This window comes from Alternaria rosae (genome assembly GCF_020736505.1).
Source record: "Alternaria rosae strain MPI-PUGE-AT-0040 chromosome Unknown BKA58scaffold_5, whole genome shotgun sequence".
Classification (NCBI taxonomy): domain Eukaryota; kingdom Fungi; phylum Ascomycota; class Dothideomycetes; order Pleosporales; family Pleosporaceae; genus Alternaria; species Alternaria rosae.
Window position 1 is genome coordinate 2079864 of NW_025763574.1, and position 25774 is coordinate 2105637.

At 53.2% G+C, this 25774-nt stretch overlaps 11 protein-coding genes across 11 annotated transcripts; 4 read left to right on the forward strand and 7 right to left on the reverse strand.

Annotated features, from left to right (window-relative positions):
• Positions 1-279: 279 nt before the first annotated feature.
• Positions 280-2350, reverse strand: BKA58DRAFT_385466 (2-methylcitrate dehydratase). The gene is made up of 4 exons (XM_046170377.1): positions 1968-2350; positions 1137-1914; positions 895-1079; positions 280-846 (listed from the first exon to the last, which is right to left on the reverse strand). The coding sequence occupies exons 1-4, from the start codon at positions 2235-2237 to the stop codon at positions 433-435; spliced, it is 1647 nt and encodes a 548-aa protein (XP_046025522.1). The 5' UTR covers positions 2238-2350; the 3' UTR covers positions 280-432.
• On the reverse strand, positions 2351-3906 carry BKA58DRAFT_385469 (uncharacterized protein). The gene is made up of 2 exons (XM_046170378.1): positions 3444-3906; positions 2351-3390 (listed from the first exon to the last, which is right to left on the reverse strand). Exons 1-2 carry the CDS (start codon positions 3805-3807, stop codon positions 2675-2677), a joined length of 1080 nt encoding a protein of 359 aa, XP_046025523.1. The 5' UTR covers positions 3808-3906; the 3' UTR covers positions 2351-2674.
• Position 3907: 1 nt separating this feature from the next.
• BKA58DRAFT_385472 (uncharacterized protein) lies at positions 3908-4907 on the forward strand. The gene is made up of 2 exons (XM_046170379.1): positions 3908-4226; positions 4289-4907. Exons 1-2 carry the CDS (start codon positions 4001-4003, stop codon positions 4843-4845), a joined length of 783 nt encoding a protein of 260 aa, XP_046025524.1. The 5' UTR covers positions 3908-4000; the 3' UTR covers positions 4846-4907.
• BKA58DRAFT_385475 (uncharacterized protein) lies at positions 4856-7374 on the reverse strand. The gene is made up of 3 exons (XM_046170380.1): positions 6926-7374; positions 5184-6876; positions 4856-5133 (listed from the first exon to the last, which is right to left on the reverse strand). The coding sequence occupies exons 1-3, from the start codon at positions 7133-7135 to the stop codon at positions 5105-5107; spliced, it is 1932 nt and encodes a 643-aa protein (XP_046025525.1). The 5' UTR covers positions 7136-7374; the 3' UTR covers positions 4856-5104.
• A 564-nt stretch (positions 7375-7938) lies between these two features.
• On the forward strand, positions 7939-9788 carry BKA58DRAFT_411759 (uncharacterized protein; the record flags this gene model as incomplete). The annotated part of the gene is made up of 3 exons (XM_046172315.1): positions 7939-8117; positions 8165-8276; positions 8694-9788. 3 exons carry the CDS (start codon positions 7939-7941, stop codon positions 9786-9788), a joined length of 1386 nt encoding a protein of 461 aa, XP_046025526.1.
• Positions 9789-9949: 161 nt separating this feature from the next.
• BKA58DRAFT_180844 (uncharacterized protein) lies at positions 9950-10930 on the forward strand. The gene is made up of 2 exons (XM_046165389.1): positions 9950-10509; positions 10557-10930. The coding sequence occupies exons 1-2, from the start codon at positions 10221-10223 to the stop codon at positions 10829-10831; spliced, it is 564 nt and encodes a 187-aa protein (XP_046025527.1). The 5' UTR covers positions 9950-10220; the 3' UTR covers positions 10832-10930.
• BKA58DRAFT_315375 (glycolipid 2-alpha-mannosyltransferase-domain-containing protein) lies at positions 10879-12217 on the reverse strand (the record flags this gene model as incomplete). Its single annotated transcript, XM_046167524.1, has 2 exons — positions 10879-11593; positions 11667-12217. The coding sequence occupies 2 exons, from the start codon at positions 12215-12217 to the stop codon at positions 10879-10881; spliced, it is 1266 nt and encodes a 421-aa protein (XP_046025528.1).
• A 1019-nt stretch (positions 12218-13236) lies between these two features.
• On the reverse strand, positions 13237-14243 carry BKA58DRAFT_180884 (uncharacterized protein). Its single transcript, XM_046165390.1, has 2 exons — positions 13821-14243; positions 13237-13753 (listed from the first exon to the last, which is right to left on the reverse strand). The coding sequence occupies exons 1-2, from the start codon at positions 14034-14036 to the stop codon at positions 13547-13549; spliced, it is 423 nt and encodes a 140-aa protein (XP_046025529.1). The 5' UTR covers positions 14037-14243; the 3' UTR covers positions 13237-13546.
• A 799-nt stretch (positions 14244-15042) lies between these two features.
• BKA58DRAFT_180826 (ferric reductase like transmembrane component-domain-containing protein) lies at positions 15043-18055 on the reverse strand. Its single transcript, XM_046165388.1, has 2 exons — positions 16797-18055; positions 15043-16749 (listed from the first exon to the last, which is right to left on the reverse strand). Exons 1-2 carry the CDS (start codon positions 17722-17724, stop codon positions 15152-15154), a joined length of 2526 nt encoding a protein of 841 aa, XP_046025530.1. The 5' UTR covers positions 17725-18055; the 3' UTR covers positions 15043-15151.
• Positions 18056-20701: 2646 nt separating this feature from the next.
• On the reverse strand, positions 20702-23087 carry BKA58DRAFT_385487 (major facilitator superfamily domain-containing protein). Its single transcript, XM_046170381.1, has 3 exons — positions 22571-23087; positions 22147-22506; positions 20702-22099 (listed from the first exon to the last, which is right to left on the reverse strand). Exons 1-3 carry the CDS (start codon positions 22735-22737, stop codon positions 20938-20940), a joined length of 1689 nt encoding a protein of 562 aa, XP_046025531.1. The 5' UTR covers positions 22738-23087; the 3' UTR covers positions 20702-20937.
• Positions 23088-24152: 1065 nt separating this feature from the next.
• On the forward strand, positions 24153-24905 carry BKA58DRAFT_402179 (uncharacterized protein; the record flags this gene model as incomplete). The annotated part of the gene is made up of 2 exons (XM_046171704.1): positions 24153-24372; positions 24520-24905. 2 exons carry the CDS (start codon positions 24153-24155, stop codon positions 24903-24905), a joined length of 606 nt encoding a protein of 201 aa, XP_046025532.1.
• Positions 24906-25774: the final 869 nt, after the last annotated feature.

Consider the following 25774-nt stretch of genomic DNA (forward strand, 5'->3'; position numbering starts at 1 on the left):
TCCCCGTGGGGAGGACATGGAAACCCGGGACGGCCTATGTCGGTAGTTTCTGCTCAATGTTGGGTTAGGAAGACAACCCCACAGCCTCGATATCGATCCGGAGACTTCTCTCGGCCGTGACGACGTCGTCATAACGCATCCGATATTACGGTCGTACAGACATGTCGGCAGGCTAGGATCACGCGACGGAGGTGGAATATTGCAAAAATATACTAGGGGGTCAATGCGGTGGTTAGGTGTGACGGCTGGAAGTAACTTTTGGTGAAAAAGACAGGGATATAGAAAGCAGTAATAAGGCGGAAGCGCACGTTCCCGATTTCGGGAGCTCGTTCAACCGCGTCTAGTTGCATTAGCGAAAACGCGATAACGCGATAGTCAGCCATGCCGAGGCGCGCCCATCGCGAAGTCACTCAATCTAGCTAGTCTTGATTTCTAGTTCTTCACGTACAGATCGACGTACTCATCGATGTCCATGTTGTCGAGCGACTTGGTGTCCTGCGCTAATGCCACGAGCTTGTCAACGTGTTGCGACGGGTAGTGCGGGCCGAGATGCCTCTTGTACTTGGCAAGAATCTCAGGCTTTGCTTCCTCACGACGCAACCGATGGCCAAGCGGAGCCTCGACGACCTCCTCCTCCAGCACGGTTCCATCCTTGAGCGTTACGGTCAAGGCGTTGGAGATGGTGCGCTTCTCAGGGTCGTGGTAATCCTTGGTGAATTGCGGGTCCTCTACACAGCTAATGCGCTGGCGGAGAGACTCGACGAGTTCCGAAGTAGCAGCTTCGCTGTCATCTGGGTAGTCAGTGGCTTCAAGGCGGTTGAAGACAAACATGGTGGAGACCATGTACTACCATGATGTCAGCATAGGCGGCGAACCACGAAGGGTGAGACTTACTTGAACGCAGTGATCACGGTCAGCAAAGTTCTCCATAGGCTTGAACTGCTTATCGATGATACGAATGCAGGCCTCATGCGTTCGGTTCACTACACCCTCAATGTCTTTGGCGCTCTTGCCCATCGCTGCCAGCTTCTTGTTCAGCCGCTGCGCCGCTTCGACCGCAGTCTGTGAGTGGAACTCAGCTGGACCAAATTAGCAAATGGCTCACAAGTAGCATTGACCTGAAGGAGTCGTCTTACCCGGATAAGAGACCTTGAAGAGAACGTTCTCCATGACGTAGCTGCCATAGCCTCTCTGGAACTGGAAGGGCTTGCCGCCAAAGTTGACGTCGTAGAAACCCCACGTAGGAGCTGAGAGAACAGTAGGCAGACCCTGCTCGCCCTTCATAACCTTCAGCACGAGGTTAACGGCCGTCTGGCAAGCATCACCAGCAGCCCAGGATTTGCGCGACATGGTGTTGGGCGAGTGCCTGTAAGTACGCATAGACTGGCCATCGACAAACGCTTGCGAGATGGCATCCCGAGTCTGAGCCTCGCTGAGACCCATCATCTTGGACACGACAGCCGTCGAGGCTAGCTTGACCAGAATGACGTGGTCCAGGCCGACCTTGTTGAAGGAGTTCTCCAGGGCCATGCAGCCCTGGATTTCGTGTGCCCTGATCATTGCCTCGAGCACATCTCTGACCTTGAAGATCTTGCCATTGCCGAGATTGCCTCCAGCCTTGTTTGTGCGTGTAATCCAGTCGGCAGTTGCGAGGATCGCTCCCAGGTTGTCGGAGGGGTGGCCCCACTCGGCAGCTAGCCAGCAGTCGTTGAAGTCGAGCCATCGGATCATGGCACCAATGTTGAAGGCGCCGTTTATGGGGTCGAGCTGGTAGTTGGTACCGGGCACCTTGCAGCCGTTGGGGACGGTCGTGCCTTCCACAGTGGGACCGAGGATCTTCCTGCACTGCTCGAACTGCAGCCCCTCAAGACCGCAACCGAGCGTGTCAACGAACACCCAGCGGGCGGTGTCGAACTATATGAAGCTTGATTAGCCGTGATACTCGCTGAGAGACGAATTAACCTTACCGCAAGCTCGGAATCGATAGGGGTGTTGTGGATGTAGTTCGCCATGTCCTTGATCTCAGGATCATACTCGCGCTTGCTCAGCGTCTGAGGCATGGAGCTCTTGAGGGCTGTCATGGTGGAGAAGGAGGACGCGGCTGCTGTGCGCGAAGTGATTGGGTTCGAGGGAGCAGTTCGCAGGGCAATTGGCCTTATGGCTCTCGATACGACGCTGGACCGTGATCGGAGGTTTCGTGAAGCGGTGCTGCACAGGTTGCGACTGAAGGCCGACATGTTGATTAGCGTCTGCCGTGCCGGACGACGTCAATGCAGCTTTGAAGAAAAGGGACAGTCGTACTTCGCGCTTTTGAGGGAACTGTAGGTCTTTGAGGAAGTTCAGGACATGAACATGGCTCGGCTCGCAGAATTCGGGAGGATGGATAGACCGCCGTCAACCGAGGCAGTACATATCCGCCATCCGCACGGAAATGTCTTGCAGCGCCAGCGCGACAGGCTGCACGATGATTTTCTTTCACTGCACATGTCTTTGATGGTAATACTACGCTTTTATGGCTGCCGCCATGACCTCATCTTGTGTGCGACTGTCTGCCCGCAATCTCCCTTGACTTGCTACCCCGCATCATCCCGCACATGTGCGCGCCAGGTACGCTTCGGCTACGGTGGCTGGGTCCCGCTTCCACATGCCTGCAAAGCCGCAGAGCCTCCGAAAACTAGATGTTGAATCGTCTTTCTAAATCTCTAAACTCGTCGTCGATTTCCCGGTCAAGCGCTTCTTCCGATGCTCTTGCACTTTCCTCGAACGCCTCCTCTGCCCAACTAGCAATCTCATATTGCACATGCACCTGGGCGCTCAAGGGCCATAGATCCGACCTACCAGCCAACGCTCGGCCAGGACGCTTGGAGTCAACAGCATGTTCCCTATAGCCAACCAACATGCTCAATCTGCCCAGCCTCAGCATCCATCGCCTGACGTCTGCGAGTTGATATCCAATAACCAATAGCAGGGAGACTTCTAGGAGAATATCCTGCTCCCTTGGAAATGCACCACTGTGGTCGACACAATGCACGAAGGCATCGCCGTTACTGTACCGGAGAGTGAAGATGTAGTTCCAGCAACAGGGCGATGCAGAAACAACGGTGCAAAGCTTCTTGTACAGCAACTGCTCGTTTTGCACGCTGTAGTCGGCTGATAGATGCTGGGCGATGAGGACACAGTTCTTGATGCGGTATGCCATGAGCTGTGCTGGGCGGTCTCCAGGATAAAGCTGCGTTTCGCGGTACAATGCCGATGCGAGAAGAGCATCGCGCAAGGTGGGATCCAAGCTTGATCTCCTATGTATGTCATGTACCAGGAAATATCGGTATGGGATTTGGGACATACTTAGTTGCCGATGCAACACCCGCTGTATCTCGTTATCAAAGGCATCTAGTTTGAGAGTCAGCTCTTGAACGTGGTAGGCAATACATTCCTGTACTCACGACACACGAACCTCAGATCTAGCACTGTATGTAGGCCATCACATTGCAGCTCTTTGTGCTGCAAACAGGGGTCCACAAGGAATCCAATGACCTGACTCCACAGCTCTACCGGCAAAGCTTCGACACCATTGATACATGATTGTGGAATCTGTCTCAATCTCTCTTTCACCTCTTTCGCAAACCTCGCTTTTTCTCGTGCGCTCTCAATCAAGCGAATGATGTACATGGGGCAGGAGCTGATGGCGCAAAGACCAACCATGAACCCGTTGAAAATTGAGATCGGGATCTCGGGGCTGATACAATACCATTCTTGCAGAAAAATATACAAAGTCCTAGAACCCAAAGTTTTGCCATCAGGATACATTGCGGTAAAGAGAGTATGCTGGGTTCACCAACTCGCGGGGCGCGATCCACAGAGTTAACGAATCCTGGTGCCTGATTTCCCAGCCATCGACACGCGTCTGTGCTTGGCTATCCGTCGCTCCTTCCACAACCTCAATATGGAGAGACGGCAGCTCTTCGGTTAACATGCGAAAACATTTTCAATAGTCACTACTATGAACACTATCCTCCTCCTAAAGTCTCTCGTTCGAAAGCCACTAGATAACTTGACGCAAGAGCCCTCATCTACCCCAATACCTACATCACAACTCGCAGGCATCACCGCCCTCCCTACGGAACTCTGGAGTATCATCATCGATTACACAGTTACACAGCTCGTAAACGAAGACATACCTCCATTCGACGAGCTTACAAAAGCACTTGATCTGCGACTCGTGTGCCGTGAGTAACTGCTCTGCACGAAGACACTAACGCAGAACCGGGCCAACTAATATATATCTTAGGGACGTTCAACAAAGAAGTCCTACACGCTTTGAACACGAATATAACACTCGAACATTTCCCTCGTACATCATCTACCTACTTACTCCTTTGGTGGTCTCATACGCAGCGCAAATCTGGCCTCCATACCAACCTCTTCACCTCTGCGATTCTAAACACAGCCCATACTACCAGTCTCCCCATTGTCTCCCAGAAGCTAGCTACGCGTCTTCTGAATTGTCTCACAGTAGCCGACAGTCTATCCAGATTACATCATGCGCCATTCTATGAATACATCGGAAGCCTAGAAGAACCTCCGCTATGGGATTTCTATGCGGTGGATAAGCTGCGCCGGCTATGCCATGCAGCAGCATTGTCAGCCTGCTGTCAAGAGTACATGTGTTGGCCTGAACAATTTTACGCTAGATATGGGGAAGAGGAGAGACTAATGGCGGATGTGTGTCTAGAGGTTGCGCTGTTGGTGACTTGTGGATATGAAGTCAAGAGGATTAAGAACGTGATGATTCGGCTTGCGAAGGCAGGGGAACTAATAGGGCATGAGACGGTGTCCAAGCGGTGAAGACGACGAGTTTGAAGACGAAGAATATACTTTATCATTCTTGGTATCAACTATCATTTTCACACTAATCAGCCAAGCGGCTCTGCTCTTGAAATTGCTTGTGGCGCTCCTGCCACGTTACATCACCCGGGTACACGTTCTGATGGCCCTTCCCACATCCTCATATCTTATGACTGGGCGTCGCGGGTTTCTCGGCGTTTGGATGAGGTTGTGATTGGCCTGGCTTGTCGATTTGTCGCTACTTCTGAGTTCTATACGTTTACCAATCATCTTTGTCGGATTCATCGTCTGTAAACACGTCAGTATACTGCTAATCCAGCAAATATGATTGTACTTACCACTGTGACTAACTTTTGACTTTCTTGCCGCAAGAGCACTAGCCAGTGCTCCAGCCAAGCCAGCATCTCCAGGTGTAGCCGCGCCACTGGCTCCTCCAGAGGCGCCTCCAGCAGGTTCCGCACCAGGAACTGCGGCTCCACTGCGATCCTTCTTTTCTGAATCCGAAACCTTTTTCAACCTCGCTCCTCCTCGAATATCCGCTAGCAAGCCGTCTCGTCCTGGCGCTGGTTTGGGCAGAGGTGCGCCGCCGCTCGGTGGGGGAGGGGGGCCAGGTGGAGGAGGTGCCACAGCGCTTCGTGAAGGCATTGGCGGCGGCGGAGGAGGTACAGAGCCAGGAGGCATTGGCGGTGGCGGTGGTGCGCCTGTGCTTGGCATAGGTGGTGGAGGGGGTGCTGAGCTGTTGGGCATCGGTGGAGGAGGAGGAATCGATCGTCCCGGCATGGGCGGCGGCGGAGGTGGTGTCGGCGCTACATTGCTTGTTGGGGGTAGAGGCGGCGGGACTGGTGCCGCGCTCGAAGGGGGTGCTGGTGTAGGTCGAGATGAAGATGGCGGTAGCGGAGGAGGCGGCGGTATGTTGTGGACCGGGGGTGGTGTCGGGGCTGCCGAGGTCTTGGGTGGAAGTGGAGGAGGCGCAGATGGCGTGTCTCTTGCGGGAGGCGGTGGAGGAACTGGCCCTCGGCTTGGGGGTGGTGGAGGTGGGCCAGACGGTACGCGGTTGCCTGTGAAGGGCGGAGGTACACCGAACTTGCCTCCCACTGGCCTCTCTTCGTCGGGTACGGGTGTCTTGGGTGGGCGTGGCGGCGGTGGAGGACCTGGGTTGGCGGCGTTGGATGAGGCTCGCGCCCTGCCTGGTGGTGCAGGAGGTAGATTCGCGAACTTTCCTGCTTCTGCAAGTGGAGGAGGCGCTCTGAAGACTGGTTTGGGCGGTCCTGGAGACGGTGAAGCTTCGCGCGGTGGTGATGGCGGCGCAGGGCTTCCTGAAGAGTTGCGGTTGAGGGCTGCGTCCGTCCTTGTCCTTCGCGCTGGCGGAGGTGCGGGCGGAGGACCTCGTTTGGAACCGCCTGTGTTCTGAGGGCTGAGAGATGCGGCCATGGGAGGCGCACTCGGTGGTGGAGGCGGAGGCGCTCTGGATTTGCGCTGGTTGTTCTCATCCTTGAGCTTCTCCTCTTGCTTCCGCTGCTCAATGTATAGCTTGATGAAATCGGCGTTTTCTTCGATCTGGTCTTCGGTGATGCCCATTGCCAGCAGTTCCTTCAACAGCGGCTTCCATGATGGGTCGGTGGTGTCGATGGCGGAGTTGCGAGCGCTGGTAGCGTTGGAGTGGGTGCTCTGCACAGGCGATGTGACGTTGGTGGGTGGAATGATGGACGCTGGCGGCGGGCCGGGTGAGGAAGGATGGCGGTGTCCGGTGAGCCTTCCCAGCAGGCCGTGGCCATGGCCTCCGCTCTTGCCGTTGGCTGTAGGCGCGCTGGTGCCTGCGGATGCGCTGAAGGGTTTGTTCTTGGTGTTCTTGTGGGCGTTCTTTTCGCGGTCGTCGAGCTTCTTCTTGAATGTCTTGGCTTCCTTCTCGTCGGCAAAAGACAGGCCGGCCAGACAGTCCTCGAGCTCAAAGGTGTGGAAGAAGACGCGGTCCTGGTTGTACGAGAAGGTGTCGTAGATCTCCTGGTCCCATATGACACCGCGACTTTGGGGCTGCATCCGTCAGTCGTGCATTCTGTGCTATGGCGTCCCTCGCACCTACCGATATGTCCACCATCTTGAGCCAGAAGGTGTTGCCGACCAGGTCGTTTGCCAGCACGACGGCGCCCTGCAGGCCCGTGTAGGTCCATCGGTGCCGGTCGGGGTAGGCGATGTACAACTTGGCGACGGCGACGGTGTGGATCTTGTTGGCCGACTTGGGCACGGTGCGCTTCACCGTCTGCTTGTCCTCGTCGGAGAGAATCGAAGGCATTGCGGCGTGCTTCGCGACCTCGAGCGAGGAGTTGGTCGAGGTTTGGGCGTGCTCGAGTGCTCAGCCGTTGGGCTTGGGCGTGGCTGGTGGGGCGTGCTCCTCACTCCACTATTAGGCAGCACATGGGAAGAGTCGCAGTCCGCTTGGTAAGCCAGTCGAGGCTGCGTGCGGATGGCGAGGTGAATGTCGAGGTGCCGCGTGGAGATTGCCACGGTGTTGGTAAGAAGAATGGCGGTGCTGGTGAAGGGGAGACGTCACTTGCGGCTAACCACCCGACTGGGCGGACAAGGGAGAAACCCATCCAACGCTTTCTGCCCCGTCAGGTTTGCCGACCCACAGCACACCATATCCGTAATCCACACAACTACTTCGGATGATCACGAGATTCCAACATCGTCCTGCTCTTGGAAATGTGACATTGACCCAGCATTTCAGCCATTGCACTCACTGAAAGCGTCGCGACCTTCTCACGCGACATTGCGTCCGCGAGGCCAATGTGGGACTAGTATCCTGTCAAGATGACGACTTCTCAAGTTCCTTCATGCCTCCGCTTCATGCATATGCATATATCTGTATGAGAAGACATGCACGCACCCAGAGTTCATGGCCTCTAGCGTCAAGTGTCTTTGTAATACTCGGATCCAGCGCCGCTGACGCCGACTTCCGACTACAAGGCCTCCAACGAACGATGACACCTTGACAGCTTGGCATCATCCCAGCTGATTCAGGCAACACCACCCGTGACATGGAAAACTGTAGATTGCATCGTTATACCTTTCTCCTTAGTTGATATATTCGCAGTCATGGACGACTTGTTCGATGGCTACATGGTACTGGATGGCATCGGAGACTTTCTTGGGGACAGCGTTCTTGCCAAAGATCCCAAAGCACCTGACGATGTTCCGCAAACAATACACGATGCGGGAGTATCGAAGCAACCCATACGATCAAAAGAAAACAACGTGAATGGGTCTGACCAATCGTATGCTTCTTACGCAATGCACAGAACTATGCCTAACTCACACCTAGCAGCACCACCGTATCTAGCGGCAACACACCCGCACCGGCAGGATTACGACAGCGACGCGGTCACACTAAAAGCCGTCTGGGCTGCATACCGTGCAAGCGACGCAAGATTAAGGTACTGCATCTATTTCCCGGTGCCTCATCATATCGCTAAACTATGTTAGTGTCCAGAGACATGGCCTTCATGCGCGAACTGCGACAAGCGCGGACGTAAGTGTGGCGTCGTGAATTATCATCAGAACCTCACCAACTCTTGTAGTGGTTTGCAGATACCCCGATGTATTCAAGCATGCACGACGTGACTACATCGAGTCAGAAGCGTCAAGTCCTCGTCAACTCGTTAAGCTCTCGGACACACCTACTATCTACAGCTCAGAAGACATGCAGCTGTTTCATCACTATCTCATCTCAGCACGTCCTTGGATCCCGCATGATTGGGAGGAACTCTGGGTCAAAGATGTCCCAGCCGCATGTCATCAAGTAAGTGTAACCTCATGTTCACGGTGCAAAAGGCCTGATACTGACTGCTCAGTACCCGTACCTCATGGATGCTATGCTTGCTTTGGCAGGATCTCATCTTGCCGTTCAAGTTGAAAATCCACAGACTGCTCTTGCACTGCAGCATCGACAAAAAGCAATCGTCGGCCTAGAGGATGCCTTCGCTAGTTGGCCTCCAACAGCCGAGGAATCGCATATCATGTTAGCAACCTCTTACCTCCTGTGCTTTCAGTCGAGCTACATAGAAGATGGCTTTCTTGAACACTTTCTGTCTCTACGAGGGTGTTCATTTCTTTCTCAGCTTATCATAGGCCAGGGCTTCCGCAGCCCTTTCTCCACGCAAAAAGGTCTGAGCACGATAGCCATGGACACATCATTTCGTAACTGTCCAGATATGGATCAGGAACTTCTACATGAGCCTCTACTGTCTTTGAGAGAATTTTCCGGTGTACTGACTGGAACTGGTGAGCACTCCATCGAGAAGGCCATTGTTGGCAAGCTCGTCGAAACGCTTCGATTTCTGCTGCATTCGGATATGCAGGACGAAAATGACGGAATTCCAACAACGGATCACACAGAAGCCAGCACTATGTCGCAAGCAGCTTTCAGATCTAGCTCACAATTACATCTGTTTCCCTTCGCCAACCCAATTTTACCAGCAGATCTCAGGATGGTGTTTGACGAGATCGACTGGGAAAACATTACAGATGCGCCACCAGGCGCTCCGGACTCCGATCGGTCCTTTGTCTCTATCTTGGCCATCCTCACTATCTTCTCTACCTGGCCACATGAGGCACTTATGCACATCTTCGATCCTACAAATCAGATCGGCAACGTCGTCTTAGCGCATTTCTGCGCCGTACGGTTTCTTCTGTCGACACTATCGGCGCCAAAGAATGCGTTGAAATCGCCTATCAGGGCGACTGTCCAATGGAATGCCCGGATCATAGCAGCTGTAGACGCCGATGCGAGTGGACAATGGGTGAAGTATGTGGAATGGCCGAGGAAGATATTGCAGTGTATGGAGGCTTGTGTTGAGAAACACAAAGGCTTTACCATGGAGGACGTGCGCAATATGCTCTTACGCGATCCCGGAGCGTTCAAAGAAGGAAGAGCACGAAGATACTGATTGTCGAAACATCAAGGCTGGGCAAACCAGCTACGCTTTGGCCGCGGATCTTGGTTCATTTCCCTGTCAATTCTACTCTGTGTACACTGGGAACGATATATACCCCCCTCTTATTTCTCGATACATATCCAACCAAGATGCCGAGTTCATCAGTGAAACTTGCGATTCAGCAGTACCATGTAGCCGCTATGTGGTATGTGCGTACTTGTCACTCACCTAATATTAATACGACTAGACCGCAAAGAACCCGCATACGGTTGTGTGCCCCAGTGAAGGACAAAGTATGCGGTCAGTCTCTGTTGGCTAGTTTCTGTTGTGTCGCCGCTCTCACCTCTTTCAACCGCGACCGAAAAGTACCCCCACTCTCGTTCTCCTACGCAAAGCGAAAGCCCCCAACGGCTACCAGAAACAGCAACGCCCACTATCTTCGCCATGCTGGAAGCTCTTGTGATGTCTGTCCTGAGGCTTCTGGCTCGCATCCTGCTACTATGCCTCGACTTCTGGACTTTCATCACCAATTTACCTGCGAGATGCACACGCCTTGTGCTAGACCTTCTTGCTTTCGAACCAAACGCCTGGGTCGGCTCGTCGTTTGCGCTTGCCTTATTCATCGCGTTTCGCACATGGTACCAAATGGTGAAAGAAACCGAGAAGCTCCTCGAACTCAGAGCTGAGCTCGAGGCTGAGCTCGAATGTAACGTCGCGCGCAGAACAATCAGATGTACGAATTTATTTACCTATCTTCGACAAGTCACTGATGTTTTACAGTCAATCGGGTGCGCGCAGGTACTTACGCCGAAGGAACTGTCGTGCAGGGTATCCACATCATTGCAGCGCACAAGTGGGACATGGTGATCTGTGGAATGGAGATTGCAAGTGGATGCCGTGATGGACATTATTGGGCTCGCGTACGTGGAGCGGATGAGTGGATCAAGTTCGGAAGCCAGCTCGTCATCAACGGTAACGACATCACTGAAGAGGTAGTGAAGTCAGGTGGTTACGTAGATCTTCAGTGGGCAGAGACAGAGACACCACCAGAGTAGAAACGGGATGTAGCGAGGTTACCACATGTACACAGGGCACTTGACGACTATCCAGTCGTCAGCCCAACTCTATTCAAACAAACCGGTTCCACAACCCTAGCCTTATCATCACATTTACATCTACACCCCAACTCCTTTCTCCCATCCCCATAACTATCCTCGTACCTGGGTATCTTGACCCCTCTTGCCTTTTCTTCCTCAGTACTGGCAAATGTACAAACCTGCAACCCATCGTGAACATATCCCCAATCACTAAAATGATGCAGTTCCTGCGGCTGTAGCAACATCGCCGCGGCCAGCGAATGCACAGGCGCATCACCCCACCTCTCGTAATAAAACCCGCCATCGCGGTCCAGATAGTCAAAGACAGCACGATAAGCATCCCCGCGGAAGAAATCCATATCCGCAATCTCAAAATTTGACCAGAAATGACACATGTTCCACAAATCGCCGCGCTCGTCCCTATTACGCAGCGCAGCTAGCATGCGACGAAAGGGCCATGGCATCCAGCTTGCGTCGATCATGGCGGTCCAGAGCGTGGAAGTGGGGATCGAGTATTCGTTCTTGAAGAGGGAGAGTTTGCGGAAGAGGGAGGGGACGGTTTGACCGCGCTCCCAGAGGGCGGTTGTGTAGCCGTAGCGTTTTTTGTGGCGGGCCATTTCGACGAAGGGGTCGTAGGTTATGGCGCACGTGAAGGATATGCTGGGTTCGACGCGCCAGTAGTATTTGTACGGGAGGAGGGCGGGGTGATCGTAGAAGAAGCTGTGGGGTTGCTGTCAGTGTTGTGTGCTAAGTATGTGTGTGAGAGAGGGTTGGGGTGGACGATGCGACGTACCCAGATTGAAAGCGGCACATGTGGTGGTAGCTCTCTTGTCCTCCGTATTGTATACCCCGGCTTTTCATATCCTGCATGCTCTTCTTCGCGCGGTCTTGATCGATCCATTCGGGATATCCCCACATCTCCTTGGGTATAACTTCGAACTTGACGTCTGCGCCTTCTCCGACTGCCTTGCCCACCTTCCGCTTAAAGTCTTCAGTCCATTCTTCGTCGTTAAGGAATACCCAGGGATACCCAAAGTTGTCGTTGAATTGCTCCTGAACGCTTCGCACGCTCGAGACTGCACCCTTGACTTCCGAGTTGCGCGCGAGCATCATGAAGACGGCGGATTCGCGCGCAGTTGTGTTTAGGACGGGATCCTGACATCCTGTGTAGAAGGGCGCATCGAGGGGCGGCGACGGGCGAGGGACATCGTAGTTGCGTCTGTGGACGTATGCTTCGATAAACAATAACGAAACAATAACCGAAATCAACTTCCAGTGCAAGCGCGCTGCGCGCGAAAATGAGCGTAACGGATTGCTCCCTGGTCGCGTAAGAAGTTTGGGCATAGCGACGAACCCATGATGTTCAACAGGAAGTGGAGAGAGGACACAGAGCGAAAATGCGAGGACGCCCAGCCCATTCCTTCTTCACGGGTGGCTGCATGATGGCCATCATAGTTGCTGCGCCCGTCCCCTAAGTCCGAATAGGGCCTAATTGTCCGCCTGAACAGGGCCGTTCTAGCCGTTTGATGCATCCCCGGACCCGGTGGGCGTCAGCAAATGGCTGTTAAAGGAGCAAATACACACTAGGATCTCCCCTTCCCCTAGGGCGAGACGTGAACAAGAGGCATACTTGGAGATCGATAAACGATGGCAACCGGATGTCCTGCATAACGTCGAGGTTCTGCTCAGTACGGTACAGTGATGGCAGTACCAACTCAACAGCCAAGAGAGTGGATAGCTGCAGGGCAGCCTAGCCATGCCAGGTTAGCTCAGGGCTGTCAGGGGCCTAAACTCGAAAGAGGCATGCATGTGTTTACATACAAATGGCGATTGAGACAGCGTTCTTGAATACGTGTAATTGGCTGTAATGCTCTAGAGAAGTTTGGGAATAATGCGGCCTTCTGGGCTTGCGCGAAGTGTTGTAGCTGCTTGCGACTATGCTTCGCCTCGTGCCACCATATCTATAGGTACATGTCTAAGATCAATGGACACGGCAACACGGACATTGAGCTGTAGAATGCATCGAAGGTTCGTTCGGTCACCACATTTGTAAAGCCACGTCTTTGTGGCATCTGGAAGAACACAAAGTAGTAGGCTGCTCGACACGCAATGGAAACAGACAACGTGAGTTCAAGATAGAAGCATCATCAACATCACCCAGCAAGGAGACTTGTCAATCCACCGTGCGATTTTCGTCTTAATCACAAAGAAGAGAAGAACACGAAGCAGGTGTTGCAAATTACTCGAAGGGGCAAAGCATACATACGGAAGCTGAACAGGGTATCGGGTCGTGCAACAGCGATCCACAATGACGTACAACAGGCGGTGGTTCGCAGCAATACGCAGCAATCCAAAGTGTCACAAACGACACGAGATGGGTATGGTATACGAATCAAACTGAGACACGAGCAAAACAAGACGTGGGTATCCCCAAAAGCAAAACATCCTGCAAAAGGCAACCGAAACGCCATTAGCCGTGAGGCTTTCCAATTTCTCAGGTATCCCCCAGTGTTTTCCATGCCGCGAGGCTTTCCATTCTTAGTAGGTATAGTGTGTGTGCGTCCTTGGGGACGAGGTATGTCTGTTCGTAGTGGTAAAGGAGTGTAGGTAGGTCGGTGGGTGTAAGGTAGCTTGCGGTACTGGGAGGTGCCGGTCCAGCGCACTGGAATGCGTTCATATCCGGCGGTCTAGACGGTCGACGCGCGACTTGAAGCCCTTGACGATCTCTCCAATGCGACGGACTTTGTCGAATTCCACTTGAAGCTCGTCGATTTCGCGGAGGATGGCACGGAAGCGGGCGATTTCAGCGTCGGCCATTTGCATGGCGTTGCCAGCGCGGTCGTACTGTATTTGGGTTGCTGTTTGTGTCTGCTGGGTGAGCTGGCCATTGTCAGTACTACATCATGCAAAACCAAGGCACATCGAGGCTAAGAACATGCAAACTCACATACTGCCAGCGCTGCTGGATGGAGTACATCAAACGGTCAAAGTGGGCGCTGAGCGCCTGCAAACTAGAAGGATCCAGGAGGAGACGGCCTTGGCTGGAGGCGTGAGAGGCAGCGCGCGAGGAATTGGAGCCTTGCTGCGAGGCGGCGATTTGCTGCTGGAGATATCTGCTCTCGCTCGAGTTGAGGCCCAGGTCAGACACTGGGATGGCGGACATGTGCACATAATTATCTTAAGAACATGGTCGATCGGGAAGTCTGCGCCCTGGCTTCCGCGTGTGCGACGGCTGGAGAGGATGCGGGTGGAGCAATTGTTACTAGTGGGCTACGACTGCTGGGAAACGTTGCAGCAGGCCTGCGTGGAGGAGGAAGGGGAGATATGCACGCTGATGTGGTTTGGGACGAAAGGGCGAGTGAGATGCGCCAAGCGGCCAGTCCGGCCTCCCAAACCCTCTCACCAAAAAGCAAAGGCCTGCGAACGCCCATCTATCCCACACCCTCATCTCCTCTTAGCCGGCTGCAGCCCTATGTACTGCCGTCCTCATGCGCCCGTACGCAGCCGCCCTGAGCTGTCGCCCAAGCTGCACATGCTGACATCCGCGACGCAGCGCGTATCGCACCGGGCGAGCAGGCGGTCGGCGATTTCACCCACTGCAACATGATGCTGAACCACGACTGCTTGCTTTTGCGCCCGTACGACCACAGCGCTGTGCCGCACTCGAACTTGTCACGCCCATCAAAGCGCGGGATAGTGTCTCCGCACCCACACCCTCTCCACAATCAGCGACAAGGATGCATTGATTGTGCCGCGAGGTTCATGGGTGAATGTTGACCCCACCAGCTCGCATCAGGAGGGGTAGGGTACTCCTGGCAGGCCGTGGGCGAACCAGATGCAGAAGGTGACAATGGTATGAGAGCGTGACGACCATGTGCCGCTGGAGGAGCACTCCAAGTATCAAGCCTCTATGTTCCTACTGCCCGTGGTATGGCACGCGGTGCTTCGCCATGGCGTTGGTGGATGTCGTCTTGCCGAGGCTTAATGCATGCCAGGCAATGCTAGCACAATGTCTCCTGAACGCGTACATTCCGTGTCAGACTTTTGTGCAAACTCTCTGAAGCCCATGTATCAAAGTTAAATCTTCATTGAGACACGAGTTGGCAGATCTTTGGATTATTCTAGATTCAATCCTAGCAGCGACTGATACATCGCCGATCATCGTACAGATACAGAGGTATAGAATGAAAAGAAATGAAAAGAAGAGAAAGGGGGTATATACACCAAGCCATCCAAACGCTATGCACAAACGAAGGTAAAGAAAAGCACACCCACATCTTATAAGGCGTAATTCTCGGCGTGGAGGAAAATCTCATCGCGCCCACTGTCACTCCACACACTCCTCTGGAGTTGCGCAATCGTCTCACTGACACTAACACGCATGGTGGGGGGTCCGCAAACAAACACACACGTTCTGCGCCCAAAGTTCTTGCTCAGTCCCTTGAGCAGATATGGTATATCTGGGCGTCCGTACTCTGTGCTCCAGCCATCCTTCTTCTTGACGGCCGCAGGCAGGAATGCGAAGCGCATGAGGTTCTTTTGGAACTCGGTGGGTGTCGACGGGAACCCGAAGTCAAAGCCCTGCCCTTCTGTAGGGTTGTGGAGTATGTCCGGATTAATCGCGCCGGATCCCGAAGAGACGGCTTGACTGATGTCGAGGGACAGGTTGCGTTCTTGACGTCGGGCAGCAAGGCCGCGTGGCGCAGGCGCTATAAGATCGGGGTTCGAGCTATGTGCTGATTCGGCAGAGTTTCGCCCGCTGTTGTAATTTGGATGTGGTGGAGCGAGGTGGCCCCGATTAATGGGGACCATGTGCGCTTGTGGGAGCGCTGTGATGCTGTCTTCGTTCTCGCGACGCAGTTCAGACTCCTTCTCTGGGTCTCCCTGCGCCTCGTCGCGGATAAGAGCCGAGTGTCGTTTTGAGGAAATACCGGAAACTCCGGAAAGGCGGTGGTCGGCGATGTTCTGGAAAGCGTCGTTGACCTTGTCGTGAAAGAACATCGATACAGGACGGGTAGGCGTCTTTGCGCTGACAAGTCCGCCGCTTGGGTTGCGCTTCGCGGCGGTAATGTAGAATTGGCACTCGACCGTTTCGGGAGGCGCATACTCGCGGCAGATGCGAAGTTCTTCTTTGAACCACTCCATGGTTTCGGGACGCTTGAGGGCCCAGATCACATGGATCTTGCGGGTAACAGCTTTGCCATCGCGCATCTTTTTGATAAGAGAGAGCAACTGCGAGACAATGGCGGTGATACCGCTGCCTCCAGCAATGAGTACGACGTCGTCGAATGCCTCGATACGCCTTTGCATGCCTCCATATGGACCATCGACAAAGGCACGGTATGTGTGCCATGGGCCGTGATCGAGAGCGTTCTGAAGGACCTTTCTCGTGAAGCCGCCGAATGGGCGGAAGACGAGGACCATGTCCCGGTAGCCTTCGCCGTACTCCGAAGGGAAGTCCTCGCTGCATAACGAAGCGATGGTGAAGGGGTGGTTTTCGAAAACCGAGATTCCAGGCATGCGGAGATAGACGTACTGTCCTGGTCTCCACCGCATCTTGGTTGGGATGGTGATTTTTATGGCGTTCTCTGGCATGAGTGTCACGGCGGCCTCATCGCCAATGAGCCAGGATAATTGGCCTGGGCGAGTCCAGTTCAGGTAGAACAGGCGCATGAAGTAGGAGAGGAGCCAGATCCCCAGAGTAGACAGTAAGTAGTGCCACGATGTGAGGTAGTTGTTGCAATGCCAGAACATCATTCCGAGGAACACAATGGCAACTGGTACGTGTAGAGCCACAAAGAGTTCGTACATTCGGTGGCGGAGGGGCGCAATAGAGTGCGTGCATAGGAAGCACAGTGGCACGAGTGCTGCAATACCTGAACACTGTCAGTACTTGCTCCGATTATAGAGAGGGTAGTCGTACCAGTCCCGTAGATGTACATCCCGCTCTGTTGCTGAAGCAGCTGTTGGAACGCTTGCTGCGCGCCCTTCTCCCAGACTGGCGTCACGTAGAAGGGAACAGTGTGCAAGATGCTTAGCAACAGGCAGATGTACGCCGCCCATCTGTGCAACACATTCAATCGCTCATGGCTAATGCCAGTGATCATTGAGATCAAATTGGCCTTGGTCGCAAGCGCAACGATCCATGGCATCAGTGCCACAGCCATCATGCCCGCGCGAACTGCCAATGGAGGCGAACCATAAGCGATGCTGTCCCAGAACAGCGGTTGCGGAAGGGTGCAGTATAAAACTCCCAGAACCAGAGCTAGGAACACAATCACAACGATGGCCAAAGATGGGAACACGATTGGCCTCCATCCCTTCTTGACCCTGATCTGTGGGATTGGCCGGTAGAAGATGAACCGGAAAAACGCCACCAGGTTGTTGATCGGCCCGACAGAAGAAACGCTGGATTGTTGTTTTGGCGCGCTGGGTAGCGGACCATCGCGAGGAAAGAACTTCATGGTGGACTTGTCAGTATCAAGTACCGACATTTCGTAATCTGTGTCGGGAGAGGATGTCGTCGAGGACTGTAATACCTCTTCTTGGTGTAGTGCTGTCCGGATCTTGTCCGTGAATAGATGATAGTATCGCATCAAGGCTGCGATGACAAGCAGAGGTATGCAAAAGTAGACATATGCGAGCGCATATTTACCACTTTTGCTCCATGGGTCCACGGTGTTGGCTTCTATGAGACCAGCTGGACTTGTGCTGTTGAAGGGTATGTTCACACGTCGAAGCAATGCCGAGACGGAATCGACAATCTCTCTTTCTGTGTGCGACACTACCACGCCCAGCTGCTCCATGGCCACACCCGTCCGCTCCACGAGAGCTTCCCGAAGGACCGGCATAATCGCGTTGTTGGGTTTGTTTTCGCAACAATTGGCGTGGTGATCGTGAAACACTTCTGCCAGCAGAAGCCGGAATACAGTGGGAATGCGTCCTAAGCCAACGGATATTGATTTGGGGTAGCAGAGGCTTAATGAACATCCGGGGGTCCGTTCCTACATGGGTACCGAAATGTAGGATTGACTGTGACAATGCGTGCAAGGTGCAGCGGAACCTGGATCCGGGGGTGCTGTCCTACGGTGGCGCAGAGGTTCCCGTGTAGCAAAGACTTATCCACCGCTTAATCCGACATACAATGCGATAAAGGCGATAAAGGATGTTCGGTATAGATGCAAACGGGTACGAACAAACAAAAGAACACGCAGCAGCGGAATGCGTATGTTCAGATGCCGTGCGCGAGCAGCAGTCCGGTTCCTTAAGTTCGATGCGCAAGTGGAGTGCGGGTGACTCGCAAGGGTAAGAGCCGTCGTATCGTGGCAGCAAATGGTAAATGATATTCAACCGCTCACCAAAACCCGCGCTATTGGGCCAAGGTGTGATAGCAAGTCAAACAGGGGTCCCTAAAAGAGAAATGACGGATCCAAAGCATCGTCACATTCGCGGGCTGCAGCAATACACATTAAATTATCGGAGGGCTGCTATCGCCTCACTGCGCACTGCGCATCATGCAGGATCAGCGCTGTGACTGGCGAGTGGCGGTCCGTCATGGAAGCGGACCGGCCTTGGTCATCCTCTTCGGGCGGGAGGCGCTCTCGGTTGCAGCGGACATCGCCATTCGATCTGTGCCCGTTTCTTACATGCTCTTCATCTCCAGAACGTCCTGGAGTTGCTGCACTGCATCCACGTCCCAACCCCCCTCCTTACCGAGTTACTATCTGATGTGAGACAACTCGTCATCCTGGGACCATAGCATAACCCGTTCAACAACTTAGTGTCATAGCGTGTTAGTATAGGTACCAAGACGCACCTCGCAACCGTATCACAGACTTCAGGGTTCCCGCCCCTCGGTAGCTCAGGTCCATATGGTGGACCTGAATGGACTGGCCTTTCGTTCGCATGACCACGAATTGGGCGAATTGGGCGACTGAAGCTCCGAAGGCCAGCAGTCCTGCTGGAGAGACTTGCAGCGAATGCATGGGCAAAAGCAGGCCGGTGGAGCGGGGTGCATTGGTGTTGCGAAGCTTTGACTGGATATCGATCGAGGTTTTAAGCGCTGACGATCCGAAACGAGACTAGCTCAAGGTCAAGCTTTTGATGGGCCCACTGGGGTCACCGAGCTCGGTCCTCGTTGGTTGGAACGATTCATCCGACACTTCACACCACGAAGGACACTACAGCACGAGCGTTGAAGCTCGGTAGATCGCTGGGAAAGCTCATGGAAAGAGTCGGTCAAGTCCTCAAGGGTTTGATCGCACGGCGTGGGTCGGTCCACCCTTCTTCCCGTTCCATCTCTAGGCAGGAGTGGGTCCTCTCTATCGCGAGGTTCTGCCACGACTCGGTTCTGATCTCAGATTCGCCAAAAGACAAGATGCAGTCACAGTCCGGCATCTGTAAGGTCCACCCTGCCTTGAAAAGAGATTGTCACCGTGATACAGTCATACCTTCAGACTCAGTCTCTTTCCCCTGCATGACCCTCGGAGCGCTCAGGCGTACCAGAACAGGCCAGTCGTACATCTCTGTAAGCAAACATGCAAACACAGACTCCATCAACCTGCAAAACTTAGGCGCCCGAAGACCACCTTGCCGGCCGCCCCGCATGTTGACGTACATGGACGATGCGTAACCGCCAGCCCTACAACCCTCAGCTTACCCAATGCGATCAGATTAGTGTGAGAACCGATAATGCAAATTGCCGGATCTTCAGGTACCGCTATGCTTTCAGATTGTCTACGCGCTCAACTACGTGCAGTGGGGTTGGTGGCTGCAACTCTAATCGAACGTGTCAAGTTGCCACGATGTAGCAAGCCCGACGTCTCAGATGGCGTGCACGCTGAGCGCTTGGATGATGTCGTGGGCGTCTCGATGGGCCTGTTGGCGCTTCAAGCGTCTTCGAGAAGCGTGACGATGTAGATCTTGCTCGGTACATGTTGACGTGCAGCAGACAATGTGGGCTCGGCCGAACCGAGCGCGTGTCCTCAACTGAGTACAGTGTTATCTTCTTGAAGCGCCCAAGTAAGATGATGTCAGTTATTGATTGAGAAGGTATCGAACTGCCAACAGCCGGCAATGTCGGATGCTATCCCACTAAGAGCACCATACGAGCACGCGCTGCATCGTGCTACAGGCCCCAGCTATGCCTCCCTTACGCACCTTGAGTAGTCTCACAGACTGAACGTCAATAACTGTTCTGATTTAGAACTCGCACCCCGCATGCACATCGGTGTCGCTTGAGCGCGGCAATTTATCCTATCTTACATGCAGGACATGTTTCGAAACATCCGCCCAATCGTAAGGCTGCATCGGAGCGAGCGAACTTGGTCTAACAGCGCTGCGCATGCATACTCATATATTCCCACTCGCCTGGGTTTTTGTCACGTATTAAACTTTTCGGACACTGCTCGTTGATCTATGATGGGCTGCTTCGCTTGGTCGGGCCATGTCGTGCTGTGTCAACGCGAGCATCGCAAGCACAGCGATCTAATTATGGAACGAAATCATTTTCCTCTGATGCGCCTGTGCCAGCAGCACATAATTAGGATACTCCAAGCAGCTGAGAACAATCTTCAGCCTGGTAGCAAGGGTGGCAAGAGTTGATAGTATCTTCACCTTATAGAAGGAAAAGGCTGAACAGGTCTGCAGCCTACATCAAGATGAAACCATGCAAATTCGGTCGCCTGACGTTCATGTAGGTTCTACGAATTTCTTTCTTTTCTTCCTTGTACGAGGTTTCTTGCTTCTGCATATCCAGAAAGAAGGAACGACGCACAGGTGCAAAGTTTTCTTCCCGTCCTTTCTCCAGGCCCCAGCAGCAGGATATGATTGTGGTGTACTTTGGTTGTTGAGATAAGATTTTACTGAGAACCATGGTTGCGATACACTGAAGCCAAGGCTTACATTCGACACGTGATTCTGCATATCCAGGTGGAGTTTGGAAATTCATCGTAGCACGGCGAAGCCGAGATGTGGGACGAATATGGAATGCACTATGATGATTGCCGAAGAGCTGACACTAGAATGAACATGGAACTTCTCTTGAGCTCTACAACTCGCTACAGTTATATCTCCGCATGCGTCGCAATGCCCCACTTCTCCAGCAGATTATGCCTGTGCCAGTAGCTTCGGTACTTCTTTCCCCAGAAGAAGAATACAGGGGTCGTGATAATCATGGCTCCAGCTAGACCTGCAAAGGTATAAAATACAACTGCTGGCCCGTCGCTGGCTGCCCAGTCATTGACAAAGTATGAGAAGGCATAAAACAAAAAGTTCTTGAACACCATGTTCATGATGAAGACTTCTGAGCTGATGTCGCGGAAGGAGTCCAAGACGTACGAAGACGCGGCGATGGCAGCTATGACAATGCCGAAAAGGTCCATACCGTGGAAGAAAGCTGTAAGATAGTATGATTTGCCTTCCTCTGCGAGAAAACCGAAGAGGCACAAGCCAATGACGATTGTTACAGATGGAATCATACCGAGTAGGCGATACTCCGGCTCGTACACACCCTTATTCTTCTTCGCGCACCACTTGATAAGTGGATCAAGTGTCGCACCGAGGAGAAGGGATCCCAGAAGACCACCAAGGAATGGGCCCAACGAGAGGTAACCCACACCAGCTGCGCTGAGCAAGTATGGAGGAGCCATGAAGATCTGGGCCATGACGTATGATTGCGCAACAAAGAAAGCGGTGAGCCCTCCGGTCAGTATGACCATCCACAGCACGGCCATGTTCGCGCAAACAGCAAAGGGGGCAATGACGAGTTGCAGAAGGTTATCGTTCGAGTACGTCCCGGTGAAAATAGCCAGTTCCTGTACAAAGGTCTTCTTTGGGCGCATAGCGGGCGGTGAGCTAGTTGCTGTCTCGATCTTCACCATGTCATCGCTTCCGGCTTTCTCGTCGTTCCCAGCATGTCTCTTTTCGATAGCAGCGAGATCGGCGAGGTTGTCGTTGGATAGCTCGTCGATATCGTAGCGATGGTCGCGATTGTAGTTGGTCTCCGGAACGAAGAAGAATAGCAAGACTACTTCGAGGGCCGTGAAAGGGATGAGCATGTGGAACAGATAGCGCCAACCGAGATTTGTCGCAATAGGTCCGACAATGATGGCAGAGAAGTTCGATGCGGCACCCAGAATGAACTGGATGAGTGTCATGAACCCGCCGCGCTGGTGGACGAAGAATAGATCACCGATCATGGCGACTACGAGAGACTCGAAAGCCGAGCTATTGAAAGTTAGCATTTGACACACAGTGAGAGGAATCATACGTACATGGAACCTCCTTGAATGATGCGCCCGGCTAAGAGACCCTCATAGCTGTATGCAGCACTGCCTATGACAGTCCCAAGCAGACCAAAGAGCGACGCTACCAGAAGCTGAGGGCGCTTCCCGTACTTCCTGGACAATGCACTAACGATGGGCCCAACACCTCCTGTCACCAGCAGCATGTATCCCGAGATGACTGTGATATCCCCGACGCTTTTTCCAAAGTCTGCTGCGATGACGACAAGTGCGGGCGACAGAAGAGGAGCCAGAACAGCAGCGTATAGCACGGATCCATACGCGACGATGACCATAATGGTCATCTTCTTGGTGTACGACCAGTTCAAGGGATCATTGGGGTCTTCGGAGCTATATCGTGTCAACTATGTTACGAGTGGAACGCGCCGAACGCTTCTTCCATAGGCACACATACGGTTGAGGTATCAAGATGACGTCTGCATCTCTACCGGTGCCACGCTTCAGCGTCGCAGCAGCCACCGTTCCTTCTGCAATAGGGAGAGTGCTCTGTTCCTCGCTGAGGACGACGGTTGCCGGCACATGAGCGAGGTGCTTGTCCTCGACGATACCGAGGAAACCCATCGTGACGGTTGTACCCGCACAGTACTGATGATAATCTCCGAAAAAAGAAGAGAAGGATGAAGCGAAAAGCAATGGAAGGATTCCGAGGAACAGTTCCAGGATGCAGCTGTCAACAACGTGGGACGGCGCGCGTTATGAACGATCGACGTCCCCCAAGTTTCGTCGACCTCCACGACCAGGGGTAGCGTGCGCCTTCTGGGGTTCAGTGTTCAAATTGTGGTCTCTGCGACCCCCGCACAACTCTCTCTCGTCTGAAGCCCCACAGGGGCCGGCATTTCATAGGCCTTTGCGTGCCAACATTGGGGAATGCCTTGTCGACAAACGCACGTCTAGGCTGGCCTTGCGTCTTATCTTGTCTGTAGGACGCATGGCCGAAACGGTGCATGCATATGCATCTCAGATGCGTTTAGCCTAATTGTGTCGTCATACAGAAATATTGGATGCCATCAATGGGAGTGTTCGAGGGTAACGGAGACGCGAAACTGCATCAAAGTTGCGCATTCTACAGGAAACTTTGGCCGTTGCGTCCTGCGAGGGCGGGAAGCAGCTGCCAATTTTGCGGAGAGCACGCTAGCTACCCCGCAAGCCCCACAGCTGAGACTTAGCGCGTGAATTGCCTTGCCGTGCGTGTCCGAGCTGCGCGTCGCGAATTTCGCAGTGGCGTCTTCTCCAACTCCTTTCTTCAGCTATCAAGATACCGTAGCCCTCACGCCAATCTGGAGTTCCGCCGTTCCCGTGGGGCGATGGTGATCGACTACACTGAGTGTTGCGGCCGACACCCACTGCGATCTTATCCCGGCAGACTTTACACGTTTGGAGGCCGAACCACGTCAGCAAGGTCCGCCAAACCCACATGGGCTTGCTCGTATGCCTTTGACTTTTGCTACCCGGCTTGGTCGCCTTTCCGCGAACCAGAACAGATGCATAGAAGCGTCCGCAAAGAACGCTCGATTCTCAACTAAGGTCCACGCCATGGCGCAAATTGCAGATTCGACGTCTTCCAGATGACCTCCATCCACAAAGATAGCAGGGTCGTTTGAGTAGGGATCTGAGATTGGGGTCCACATAGGGGCTCGCATGCGGTCATGAAGAGTACTCTTTCTAGTCATAATGGGTAAAAGCCTATGACATGAATGTATTGGAATTATCGACCTTCGTTCGTCGCGCTGCGATGGGTTGTGCATCTAATCGCGTGCAGGATATATCTCACGATTGCCGAATGGCGTTCAAGCAACGATACCCTCACTGGGTAAGAGCGGGTCCTCGAGAGGCATGAACCATGGAACGGTCTCAGTAATCTTCGAGCCCACAAGCATTTAATATTTGAACATACCAACGATTGTTTCCGCGTTCCTTCCTTCCTCACACCCTCAATCCAATTTCTACTCACCATTTGTCGACCTGACTCGAAGATCATGGATCCACCATCCTACACCCTATATCCAGCAGCCGCGGCAGCACCCGACAATATAAGGAGGGCACAACGCCTGTACCAATTCCTCTTCGAGAATATAGCCTTTGCGTATGGAGTCAGCCAGGAAGCACTTCTCGAAGCGCTTACTTCCGAACCTCAGTACCTACCACTCAGCGGAAGTTCGATGCCTGTCGTAGTATCTTCAACAACAGAGCAAGAACGTAAGGAGTACCTACCGCTCTGCGAACTCATCCGGATCTCCCGAAAACATGTTCGGAGCAACCAGTATAGTCTCATTACGGATTCGAACTATACCGAACTATACTACCAGCTCGTCCTTCCCTGCTAGACCCTAGGACTTTCTCCAGAGTACTCTGCTGCATGGCTCGCACCCTACAGCTATCATCAGTTCAACCCTACAAAACGTCTCGCAACTGACCTTTACGATGATTGCGCGCGCTTAAAGATATTCGGCTACACATTTCCGTTTCCTGTCGTGTGGTTCCGTGAAACATTGCGGAGGAAGCTTGTTGCTAGCGACCTCTTCGTCGAAGAAAACTCGCAGAACGAACAGACCCGGTTGCTTCTGGGCTCCGCCATAGCACGCTTTGGAGGCAAGCATCTGGGATACCGACAGAACCATCCGCAGAAACGGGTCTTGTGTTGTAAACTGGGGTTCCCGGAGCTAATGGGAGCTGTCGAGGGGTACAACCATGGGGGACAAGGGCTATTGATTGAGGACTCTTGTTTGTAGAAGGTCAAGGTCATACTGAGTAAGATGTGTACTACAGTTAATCCCTTGGTTTCGAAAATAACCATAGACGTCCCCCTTCCTACTTGTTTCCGATTGAGTCAAGTGCAGAGGCCGTTGTGATAGCGACTGCTATGTTTCAACACCGACAGCACCTTCTCGCGACAGCTGCATCTGTGACCTACGAGCTTTGTCGGGCTCAAGGCCATGTCTTCTCACCGATCCCGCAATCATGGTACGTAAAGTTTTGCGCACCCACGCTGCACATACTCTCCCCTTCTTCTGTGCCGAACCTTGCTGACTATTATTAGAGTACCAATATCAGTAAGAAACTCCGCAGACTTCTCCCATACCTCATGCGCACAAAAGCCACTCTTGACGTCCCGAGCGCGCACCAATATCGAACCTTATTCCTCCATCGAGCAAGGATGTGAAGGCGACATATACTTCACGATATCTGTCACGCATCGCAATTGATCACTACAGTCTTCAACAATGGCCTTTCGAATCCTTACGCATCGCGATCAACCACTATAGTCTTCAACGCTGGCTTTTGAAATCTTCACGCACTGATACATACTGGTATTTTAAAGATATGATAAGGTTGACATAGTTGTAGATTCGCTTTTAATTGGCGTGGCTTCGGGCCTGATCTCGGCCCTGCTCGTCCACTTTCCAGTATATTTTTATAGGCGATTTTTAGAAGAAGGGTGGTGGGGGTGGAGCGGGGCCTAGGGCTCCGCCGTGGGTTCAATGCCCATAAGTTCATGCCTTTCATTTTCTCTTTCATGTGCTTGGAAGTGCACTCGCCACGTCGCACACAATCAGCAGCTTGATCACGATCAACCAGACATCGGGGATACCACAAACGG